This window comes from Lemur catta, chromosome 20 (genome assembly GCF_020740605.2).
Source record: "Lemur catta isolate mLemCat1 chromosome 20, mLemCat1.pri, whole genome shotgun sequence".
Taxonomy (NCBI): Eukaryota; Metazoa; Chordata; class Mammalia; order Primates; family Lemuridae; genus Lemur; species Lemur catta.
In genome coordinates this window covers 19,648,617-19,660,947 of record NC_059147.1, presented here as the reverse complement: position 1 = coordinate 19,660,947, position 12,331 = coordinate 19,648,617, and the positions used below count along the sequence as shown (strand labels likewise).

The 12,331-nt window shown below is 42.9% G+C and overlaps 1 protein-coding gene across 1 annotated transcript in view; it reads left to right on the top strand.

Annotated features, from left to right (window-relative positions):
• PHLPP2 (PH domain and leucine rich repeat protein phosphatase 2) overlaps positions 1–10,939 on the top strand; it is a 56,133-nt gene extending 45,194 nt beyond the window's left edge. The window contains exons 16-19 of the mRNA XM_045533151.1: positions 553–663; positions 1,513–1,707; positions 3,597–3,828; positions 6,089–10,939. Coding sequence (XP_045389107.1) covers positions 553–663; positions 1,513–1,707; positions 3,597–3,828; positions 6,089–7,243 — 1,693 coding nt within the window. The 3' untranslated portion in view covers positions 7,244–10,939. The remainder of the gene's footprint in view (positions 1–552; positions 664–1,512; positions 1,708–3,596; positions 3,829–6,088) is intronic.
• Positions 10,940–12,331: the final 1,392 nt, after the last annotated feature.

Below are 12,331 nucleotides of genomic sequence, written 5' to 3'. Positions count from 1 at the left end.
GAAATTAAATCTGTTTTTGCTCTTAGGTCTGCCAGCCACGTGCAGGTCTTCTCTAGGACTATGGGGACCTCGATTAATTAAACGAATAGAATGAATTAGACTATAATGCCCCTCGGTTCTCTTCTTTGATTCAGTTATGAATGGATATTCTATCCAGTGGTCAGTCTAACTTTAGTAGACATGGCCACTAGCCAGCCACACACTGAATATTTTCACGTGACGGGCATAGATGTCTTAGGTGGCACAGATCACATCACAGCATCTTAGAGACAATACAAGTTCATTCGTTGTACCAAGACTTCATTTTGTAAGCTGGCTGAAACTTAGAAATCATTTTTGTGCTTAGTTTTTTACCGCAACAAATGGCATTAATTATAACAATATTGGCTCCTATTTCTTCCTCCTTTTTCTTTCTCTCTTCTCCTTGGCCAGGAGTTCAGCATACTACTTTCATTCAGATTATTTTATAAAAAGTTATATTATCGTTAGGATAGTTTTTGTAAAATACAGAAGAATATACGGTTTAATCTTCCCTTCCTCCACTTCCCACAGCCATATCACAACCCTGAAAATTGATCAGAAACCTTTGCCAACCACAGATTCTACAGTTACATCAACCTTCTGGAGCCACGGACTGGCTGAAATGGCAGGGCAGAGAAACAAGTGAGTATGTTGGCAGTGGAGACTGAGAAAGAGAAAAGGTAGCCCTTGGCATGTGGGAATTGGTCTGAGGCCCACAGGCCATTTTGTTCTCCTTCTGCACATAAACAAATCACAGAATGTCAGTGTTGGATAAAATCCCTCTGAGACCATGATAAAGGGAGACAAAAAGAAGATGAATGTTCAGTCAACAGAACACCAAACACCCACTTTCATGGCTAAAATGGGTGAATGCTGCTTTCTTTGCCTATTATAGCTTTATCCTTCTTCTAATCTTTGTTCCATATAGATAAGATATATTGAGATGCCCAACCAAAGAATGGCCCCACTTTCTGATGGCACCCAATCTAGTATGATCCTCCACCTCCTTAGATCCTCTGCAGAATGACCCAGCCAAAGCCCAAAACCTATTCTAGGTTCTTTCCAGCACTCTCTTACCTATACATCCAGGGTTCCATGGTGAGCATTCCCTTGTTGCAAGGAGTAGTAAGTTCAACTTGTTGAACTACAGGTGGTGTGCTTTGGTGGTCTTCTGCTGAAGGTTCTTGACAAAACTAGTCCTTAATTACTAGTAAGAGAAAACATTTTATCTTTCCAGCCTGTGGCAGCATCGCAAAGCTAATAAGTACTGGCCATGAATGTGGCTGAATTTCCCCTTTCCTTAGGATATCACCTCTTCCAGATGCTACTTAAGAATCATATCTAGGGACTTTTTGTACGTGTAGATTATGATTTACTACTATTCTTCTCCACTTTCAGTTAATAGTTACTTTTTAAAAGAATGCTTCCTGATGAATAACCTTTTACTGATAACTTTCTTTGATGATTGTCTTTCTCCTATTTCTACCCTAGGCTGTGTGTTTCTGCACTCGCCATGGATAACTTTGCGGAGGGAGTGGGAGCTGTGTACGGCATGTTTGATGGGGACCGAAACGAGGAGCTCCCTCGCCTGCTCCAGTGTACAATGGCAGATGTGCTTTTGGAAGAGGTGCAGCAGTCAGCAAATGACATGGTTTTCATGGCTAACACCTTCTTGGTGTCTCACAGGTAAGCAGGTGGGTTGAATAATCCCTAACTCACTTCTACTTTGGCAAAATAAATCTCTCTAAACTGGGTCAGTGTTCACATTATGAATACAAGGTCAAGGAGAGAGCTCACTGCTTCCTCCATGATCATCCTCTGCATACGTCAGCATGGAGTGTGGGGATTTGGCTCTTTGAAGAGCCTGTGGAGTCATCCGTTTTCTCCATTGAACCCAAAGGCTGCTGAGGATCTGGGAAGCCCGGAATTTATGTGCAAAATGTTGTCTGTGTGTATATGTGGCTGTACATTTAGGGAAGGAAGATGGTAAGCTTTCATAAGATTGTCCAAAGAGTCAGTAATCTACAAAAAGGTTAACAAGAGTTCATCAGATTCATGTGTTTAGAATACTTGTTATTGGGGCTTTACCCAATTAATCTTCTAATTAAAGTCTAAACCACTTAAGAGCAAAAACCCTATACAGATGGGGTTACAATGGGGCTATGTGCTGATAAACTCTTGTAAGTTGAAAATATTGTAAGGTGAAAAAAATGCATTTAATACACCTAACCTACCAAACATCGTAGCTTAGCCTAACCCACCTTAAATGTACTCAGAACACTTACATTAGCCTACAGTTGGGCAAAATCAATACTGGCGATACTACGCTGTAGAGTATCAGTTGTTTTCCCCCTGTGATCGCAAGGCTGACTGGGAGCTGTGGCTCACTGCTGCTGCCCAGTATGGTGCGAGAGGGTCATACTGCATGTCACTAGCCCAGGAAAAGATCAAAATTGAAAGTACAGTTTCTACTGAATGCATATAGTGTTGCATTTGCACCATCATGAAGTCGAAAAATTGTCAGTTATACTACTCTAAGTCAGGGACCGTTTGGATAAGCAAACAGTAACGGAGCATCGTGCACGTCAGGTGGGCTGTACGGAGGATGTGAACAACTGAGAGGTTGGCAACTTGTATAATCAAGGTTGGAATGGAACAGCCTGGAGGTTGAACTGGTTTTATCTGCCATTATAACACAAAGCAAGGTGTTGGGAAAGGAGTCTATTTTTCAGTAGTAGAATTGAGCAGGAGACTTGGCAAAATAAAGGGTTCATGAATGGGAACTCAATCTGTGAAGCACCTCTCAAGAGCTAGGCACTGTACCAAGTATTTTTTTCATACTATATTTTTAATTTTCAAAACAAGCCAGAGGGGTAGGTATTTTATACGAGACATTTCTTAGAGAAATAACTAGCTGAGGATCTACAGCCAGGAAATGGCAGAGCTGGAATTTTAAATTAGAACTAATAGTGTCTGCTCCTTGTTGGCATTGTGCACTAAGTGCAGGTGTGGACACCACGTGTATGGGGAAAATACAAGGAAAATTTTGGTCGTTTTCAAGAAACTTACAACTGAGTGGTTCTCAAAGTGGTGTTCTAGGACCAGCAGCCTCAGCATCACCAGCACTTATGAGAAATGTGGATTACTGGGCCAGCCGCTTATACTCGCTAAATCAGAAACCGGGGTGGGGCCCAGCAGTCCCTGCTCTTGCAAGCCCTCCAGGTGGTTCTGATGTGCTAAAGTGTGAGAACCTCTGAATTAGGAAGTCTATGATCAGATACGGAAGAAGCAGAGAAAGACGCACCTTCACTGTCTCCCCAACCCTGCCCCACATCCCCATCCCCACCCCACCCCCCTCCAGCTTTTGTAAAATTACTCTTTTCTCAGTCAGCTGAGAGTGGAAGGCAAAGCTCTCTACCAGCATCACCCACAGTAAGAGTCTGCCGTCAGGTGGGTAAGGGTGAGGCTGGTTCACGATCACAGGGCAGAAAACCAAGGAAAGGACAGGCGTGAAGGACCACCACTTCCTTCTAAAACTAGCTACCATGCCTTCATTTTCTTTTCTCTCTAAATAGGAAACTAGGAATGGCCGGCCAGAAGCTGGGCTCCTCTGCTCTCCTGTGCTACATCCGCCCCGACACTGCCGACCCAGCGAGCAGTTTTAGCTTGACTGTGGCCAACGTTGGCACGTGCCAGGCAGTCCTGTGCCGCAGTGGGAAGCCACTGCCCCTCTCCAAAGTCTTCAGCCTGGAGCAGGACCCAGAGGAGGCACAAAGAGTGAAGGAACAAAAAGCCATCATTACAGAGGTGTGTCTCCCTCTCTGCCAGTCACCTCCACCCCAGATCTAGAGATCACTTGTGCTGTGCACAGAAGTGATGAAAGCCCACTTTCTTCCTGTTATGCCTTGTAAATAGTGTCCAATCCAGATAAAAGTTCAATTCAGATGGTTTCAGTAATAGTACTAGAAGAAAATCTACTGAGCTGTAACTAGCAAAAAGAAAAAGCAAAACGAATTAGACGTGAAAAATCCTAATTTGTGATCCTTTAAATGCATAGCCAATGTGTAAAGTGTATGTTGAGTGTCCCCCTTAGCTAATTTCCAACTCATCTGTTTTGTTTTTCTAAACAGAAGTGTTTTATAGTTTGACATCCCCATTCTGAAATGCGACATTTTTGAAGTATGTTTCCTGTTTATACTGTGTATAGCTTACTATGTTCTGGTGTTCTTTTTTAATAATGAACCATCAATATTTCTACTATATTATAGCTTTTCTCCTTTTTTAGAAATTAGCATAACACTTTTGCTATCAAAAAAACTTTAGCAATTACATATGAACATTGTTTATTGCAAAGCAGTATTCTATTCAGATCTTTTGCCCATTTTAAATTGGATTGTTTATTTCTTTATTGTTGAGTTTTAAGAGTTCTTTGTATAATTTGTAAAGAAGTCCTTTATCAGAAATGTGTTTTGCAGAAATTTTCCCAGTCTGGGGCTTGTCCATTCTTTTAAGTGTTTTCTGCGGAGCAGAAGTTTTTGGTTTTAACGAAGGCCCACTTGTCAATTTTTTTCTTTCATGGATCGTGCTTTTGGTGTGTATAAGAACTCATTGCCAAAACCAAGGTCACCTAGATTTTCTTCTATGTTGCCTTCTAGAAGTTTTATGGTTTTGTGTTTTACATTAATATTTAGGTCCGTGGTCCATTTTGAGTTAATTTTTGTGAAAAGTGTAAGTTTTGTCTGAGTCATGTTTTTGCATGTGGATGTCCAGTTGTTCCAGCACCATTTGTTCAAAGACTGTCCTTTCTTCATTGAATTGCCTTTGCTTCTTTGTCAGAGATCAGTTGACTGTATTTGTATGGGCCTCCTCCTTGTGGGCTCTCTATTTTGTCAGAATTCTGTATAAGGACTTTCCATTTTAGATTCTATTGGAGGAAACACATAACCGAAAAGTATCATTACAATGTGGTTGATACTGTTAGGATTCTGGAAGTATGTGGCATTAGTTTTGGGGGGGGGTGTCTGTCAATCAAAACAAATGAAAGAATAAAAGACAACTTTTTAAACTTAAAGATTTGTTTATCTTTTTAAGTGATATTACCCAGTCTGAACTCAAACTTCTGGGCTCAAGTGATCTTCCCTCCTTAGCCTCCCGAGTAGCTGGGACTATAGGTGCGTGCCACCACACCTGGCTTAAGATAACTTTTTCTTTTAATACACTGTTTTTATAGAATTTAGACAATGTTGTTTACATTTTTCTTAGGGGGTCTTAGACAAGTAGGAAATCTTTTTATAAATGTTACTTTAACCCCAAACATTAATTGTTTGCCTATTATTTACCAAACTTTATGGAGTTTTTATTTTTACTTTTATTTTTTTCTTGAGGAGAAATGAATACAAAGTATCTGGCATATGAACATTCCCAACCTGCAAGCCAGGTTATTCCTTTTCCCCTAAGTGCCCAATGACCTGGGTTCTGATTCGATGTGCTGGTTATTCTCGGTACAGTCCTCACAGAGTCGGTAAATCGGGCTGCAGGTTTCACACTCTCCTTATCTAGGCTGAATAACCTTAGAGACTATTCGATGCTTTAGCTACCAGGATTTTCTTAGCCATTTGATATCTTTTCAGTCCCAACTGTGCCTTTAAATGAGAAATCATTTTTGGTGACCCATCTGAGTTTTGGCCTCTCTGAGAGTACTAGTCATGGAGAATTAATGGCAATTCTGCCTCCTGTTTTCCTAACACACGTTTCTCTATTTAAGGTCATGCCAAGGTCTGACCTTCATGGTAGAGCAAATATCTTTTGAAATGGTGGTAACTTTAGTCACTTAATTGAATTGAATTTCAGTCCTTTGAACTATTTAGTATAATAACCGTGTAGTATGTTGTCTTTTGAGACTTCTCTACATTCATTTTTAAAGTACACTTAAAATTATACTGTTCCATAGGAAAAATCGTATAAATTGTATTTTACTGAAGATCCCCAAGCACTGTGGTCTAGAAAGATATAAAGTGGCATATCACTGTTGCTTGTTTCTCACGGTCTGTGTTCTGCTCATCTCTAGGACAACAAAGTGAATGGGGTCACCTGCTGCACCCGGATGCTGGGCTGTACGTACCTGTACCCCTGGATCCTCCCCAAGCCCCACATTTCTTCCACTCCACTTACCATTCAGGATGAGTTGCTGATTCTAGGCAACAAAGCATTGTGGGAACACTTGTCCTATACAGAAGCTGTCAACGCAGTGCGTCATGTACAAGACCCATTAGCAGCTGCCAAGAAGCTGTGCACATTAGCACAGAGCTACGGTTGTCAGGACAATGTAGGGGCGATGGTGGTTTATTTGAACATTGGTGAGGAAGGCTGCACTTGCGACATGAATGGGCTCACCCTCCCGGGTCCTGTGGGATTTGCTTCGACCACCACCATCAAGGACGGCCCCAAGCCAACCACTCCCTCTTCCAGCAGTGGGATTGCCTCTGAGTTCAGCAGTGAGATGTCCACCTCGGAGGTGAGCAGTGAAGTGGGCTCCACTGCTTCCGACGAGCATAACGCCGCAGGCCTGGACGCCGCCTTGCTGCCACGGCCAGAGCGGCGCTGCAGCCTTCATCCCGCACCCACCTCGGGGGTTTTTCAGCGCCAGCCTTCCTGTGCCACCTTTTCCAGCAATCAGTCTGACAATGGCCTGGACAGCGATGATGACCAGCCTGTTGAAGGGGTCATAACCAATGGCAGCAGGGTGGAAGTCGAAGTGGATATCCACTGCTGCAGAGGAAGAGATTTCGAGAGCTCCCCTGCTCTTGCAGGGAATCCTCCCGCCGTGTGTCCTGAGGAGCATGCTAGAGGGTTGGGTTTTGGGATCCGAAGACAGAACAGTGTGACTAGTGGCATACTTCTGCCAGTGAGTAAGGACAAGATGGAGTTACAGAAGTCTCCCTCCACTTCCTGTCTCTATGGAAAGAAACTCTCCAACGGCTCTATCGTGCCCCTGGAAGACAGCCTGAACCTCATTGAAGTGGCCACAGAAGCACCCAAGAGGAAAACTGGCTATTTTGCTGCCCCCACTCAGCTGGAACCAGAGGATCAGTTTGTTGTACCTCGTGACCTGGAAGAAGAAGTGAAGGAACAAATGAAACAGCACCATGAAAGCAGGCTCGAGCCCGAGCCCAACGACGAGGATCGGACCGAGCCTCCAGAGGAGTTTGACACGGCGCTGTGACCCCGCCCCCACAGTGGGCACCATGTGGGAGAAGGCTGTGTGCTGTCGCTGGGGGACCCTGCCAGTGGCATTTGCCTCTGCATTTCTAAACCACAGATGCGCGGGGTAGAACTCGGCGCCACAGGGCGAGAGGGATCAGGGTCTGGCTCTGGATAAGCTAGTAGCCACCGTCAGTGTTAAGTTTCACGTGGAACCTGCATTGGAATTCCCAGAGTTGCTGGGAAGGAAGCAGCTGTTCTGTATCAGTCCTACCACCTGCCATTAACCCTTTCTCTCCTAGGATCATTTTGAGAATTTGCCTGCCTGGGCAGGAAAGGGACTATTTCTGTGGAGGAAATAACTGAAGGTTGATTCCCTTTACTAATTGCTGCTGATGGATCTCTGTGACAGAGAAATCACCTTATCTCTCAAACTAACTAATGGGGTATGATGTGACTAGTCACATGGCTTTTCCTTCTTCTCTACGAGAATACAGCCTATCAAAATGATGTCTATTGGAAATGTAGAACCAATCAAACAGTTAATTTATGTATGTAATGTAATGAGAGCACTTTTCATTGACTGTGAACTTTTTATTTTTGAATCTGCACTCGAGCCAATCTTCTTAGAGGCAGCCCGGCACCTCTGTCCACAGGCAGAGAGCTAGTCGGGTGTTGTAGCCTTCTCGGAGGGTACTCGGCAGGGCCCTGGGAACTGGTTTCACTGTTGGATGTCAGACTGTGAAAGCTCCTGAGAAACTTGGGGTAGTAGGATCTTCTTTGGGGGATGAAGATGGGGAAGAAGTGAGGACTAAGACCACATCCCCCCCAAATCAGAAAGAGAATTACTCCATGACAAATGTGAAACCTGCTAGGAATTTCCCAGCAGATCACAAGGGGGGCATTTGGGGATTGGCCTCTGTCCCTGACTTGCGGTAGGAAGGGCTGGCAGTCAGCCTCCCAACAGGGAGGGCCAAGGCTGACACTGCCCGCGTCCAGGTAACCTTGAGTTATGGCAGGTGACTGTGAAACAGACTGAGGCCAAAAGAGAACAGATGGATGGAGCTCACAGGTTAGACTTGCTCCTTCTCTTACTCTAGAGCAGAGGGATGGTTTCCTAGAATGTTGGAGGTGAGTTGAGAGCTCACCTCTTGAATGTTAAACAGTGTACTCTTCTGAAAACTGCTTATTCACCTTATGTGGTTTCAGAATACTGGGCTCAATACTAATATAAGAAAGACACTTAATTGAGAAATTCTTAAGCTTACAGAAAACCTGTATTTTTTGCACATTCCACGTACCCCTAGCAAAATGCAGTTTCCTTCTACATGTCTGTCACTTTTTCCATTAGAAGATTTACTTAGGAAAATTAATTCCCATTTATTCCTACAAAATTTTGGTATTGCTTGACTTTACCCAGTGGGAAATGTGCTTTGAATTTTTGGAACACTTGCAGAATTAAAAAGAAAATACAGTGGAACCATTTTTAATTTGTTTCATCAAAAACAAAATGTTAAAGAGAAGGTTGAATATATGTATTTTTCATTTGTGTTTTTTGGGAATTTTTTGTTCGGAGCAATAGTCAAAAACCAGATGACCTGTCCACAAATGGTTGTGTGTCTTCATCATCTCAGAGGCCCCGTGCCCGTGTGTGTGTGGTCAGTGGGGGACACTCTTGGGGGATTCTGTGCCACTCTGATGGCTGTATGATGTTCAGCCCCTCAAGAGTCTGAATTTCGGTCCCTAAATTGTCAGGAACCCTTGACTTCCCTGTGTCAAACTACTGGTCAGCTATTTGACAAAGTTTAGAGCTCAGGTCTTTGATTTGAAGTGGGGAGCACAGTGGCTTACACAAAGCATAGGTGCTGTTAGAAAAATGGGAACAATGGAATGTTGCCACCTTATTTTTATATGGAAAATTTTCAAAAATGAAGAAAAAATGGAAAAATCCAAGATGATAGTGTTGGGTGCTGGAAAACATCTTTCTACTCAGACAACAGAACCTTTGGGTTATAGAATAGTGATATTGTCTAAAAATGAAAGTTATTTTGGGAATATACCACTTTAATACTATAGTCTTATAAAAATTGTTCATTATATGTGAACCCCTTTCTTGTCTTCTATTTGTTTGTCACCCTACTTATTGGAAACACCTCAAAACCGGTTCTGAAAAGACCATACCAAAAGTAAATGTGTTTACTTTTTAGTGAGCAGAACTCTGAAATTCCAGATGTTCTTTTATGTGGTAGAGTTATTTTTAGGAACCATTAGGTTGTATTGAAAACCTTTAATATAGGCTATATCAAAACTGATTCTTCTTTTCTGCAATCTCTTTTAATTCATGTCCTTCTACAGTTGCTCTGTATCAAAACAGAGGGTAAAAAGGCCATAGCCCATTACCAAAAATATGGTACAAAACTCTCTTGTCCTACGAGATAATTTTCAGACATTGTGTTAGCTGAGTAGGCTGCCAGTTGGTGAGATCCAGTCATCTGTCTCCAGGGGAATGAAATCTACTTCCCGTGACTTTACCCAGAGTGTGTGCTCCCCGGGAGGGGAGAGCACAGCTGATCTCTGGCACAGAGATTCTGGCCTCTGCAGGGTTCTCAGGTCTCTGAGTGTACCTCCCATTTCATAGAGAAGTTTAAGAGAATTCTGAAAGAAGAACAGTCTTGATTATGGGAGTCTTGATTATAGCAGTTTGGGAGTCCCGTGGAAAAGAAAGTGATGTGTCTTGGCAGCCATGGTATTCTTTCTGTTATCCACATGGATTGGAAATACGTTTGAAAATCTGAGTGTTGGTATGATATAAAGCTACAGTGCTACTACAGAGTCAAGTCATTGAATTACCCGCTCCTGATACAGGTGAGGGCTTTATTATACTACTGTAGATGTCTGCGTACAGTAAACGGGCAGAGTCATTTGCTGGAGTGCAGAAGAGCCAACAGGAGCAGCTTGGTAATCCCGGGTGCTATTCCAGTTGCTTATAGCGAGTGCTGTTCCTCGGGAGATGGAGCCAGGTAGGCTCAGCCGATCTACTGAATAGCAAGTGATGCTCTTTCCAGGTTCAGCGGAAGCAGGTACGTGGAAGCCACAGGCTCACCTTCTATCTATTCAATAATTATTAATGAAGAGACCTCCGTAAGGGAGCACTGGCTATCATTGATACATGTACCAATTATTAAATAATTAGTCTCCAAGCCATTTGGTGATGTCTGCAGCATCACTGTAGAACTGTCTTGTGTCACTTTTTACTTCCCCCGGGTGGAGCCCTTCAGACTCCCCAGCCATGGAGGCGAGTTAATATTTCTCTCCAGTGAGTGACTTTTGCCCCATAGTTGGGTGAGCACTTCCTAGATCGAGAAAAGCAGCTACAGTAAATCCTGCTGTTTCCCTCCTTTGGTGATCAATCACACATACGTTCCTTGTACTCTAAATTTCATGCCCTTCTCCCAGACGCTGTAGGGTTTTCTCTCACTGTTGGCCAATGGATGTCATCCAGACAGTGGGTTCATATCTTATGGTTTGTGCAATCATTGTCGTATTGTAGTCCTAAGACTCATTATAGTGTATTTTTGATATTTTTGAAATGTGTTAAATTTTTTAATTCAATAATATGAGCCAGAGCATGTTGCAGCAAATCTATTGTTTGTAAAAAATAACAACAATAATAAATAAAATAAAATGGAATTATCTTTTTCATGGCTTTGTTTTAAAATGGAATGCCTGTTATTTCATAAATATTTTAGCAGGAAGCTATAATTTTCTCTCCTATCTTATATGTATAATTAGGTTCTTAACCGAAGGCACCTTTAGGATTTTTCTGCTTTCGTTTTAGGGGAAGAGAAGCAAGAACAAACACATGAACCCACGTTCCATGACATTCCACAGAGCTGTGAGTTAAAGCAAGAATTAAATATTGTTGATCATCTTTTCAGCTGAAATAGCAATAAAAAATTTTTACTTTAAGAAATATTATATTCTGATGTGGTTTGTATGTTTAAAGAAATCCCGAAGACAGGAAACCTGGCCCTTATGTACGTGCAAGTTATTAGCTATCTAGAGGAAACTCGGTTGTAAAAAATCTACAGCTCTTTTAAGTAAATCACAGCCGATGACACATAGGAGGTCGGTGGATATGCTGGCCATCACGTTTGTCATAATGGGATGGCTTTGGTGTAAGGAGGACCTCCAGACGCAGTGGTGCATGTTGGCTCACAAGATACAGCTGGGATCCAGCTGAGCCTCTAAATTGTTGCCTCCCCCCTCCCACCATTGGGCGTCTCCCATAACGTCTGGGCTGCAGGTAAGATTAGCTACCTCTCTCTCCAACTAATGGCTGAGCAAGATAAAGTCATTTTGCAGGTTTCCCCTTCATCTAGCAGAATGAACATTTTAAAAACTTAGTTCAAAAGTTTTTGAGCTCCTTCCATTATAGTGGGCACTATGCCACCATTTACTCTAATACCCCAGTTCCATGAGACACACCTCCCTGATCCAGGGTGGCAGAGATGGAATTCTCGTATGTTCTCTGCTTCATGCAGTATTAATTCCCTCGTATGCCAAAGGCCACAAGTCACTGAGAACACGTTACAGTGTGTGATTCCATGGGTATGCATTTTGCCTCTGCTCCTTAAAAAAGTTTCTGACTTTAGGCAAGTTAACGTGGCCTCTCTAAGGCTGTTTCCCTCATTTGTTACAAGGAAATCATGGTATCTGGTCAGTCGGGCAGTGGTGAGCCTAAATGAGGTGATGCGAACAAAGTGCTTCTTAGGTGCAGCTCTGTTTGAACTTGGCACCTAGTTAGCCTTCAATGAAATATTAATGGGGAAACCACCTAACCTTGAACCTCGTCTCCTCATCTATAAAATATGAGTAAAACATCTCAGCCTGCCTAGCTGCCAAGTGGTAGTGACAAAGATAAGGTTCGCTGAAGCATTTTGAACCTTATAAAAACTGCACAGACGCGTGGGAGTGTGACCGGTCACTGATGGCTCCAGTCACCTGGGAGGAGCTGCCTCTCCGGAGCAGTATCGTAGCTGGGCTTGGGCACAAAGTTGAAGTCTCCACTTTATCAACCACAAGACCCAGACAAGGGCAAAGATCTAAC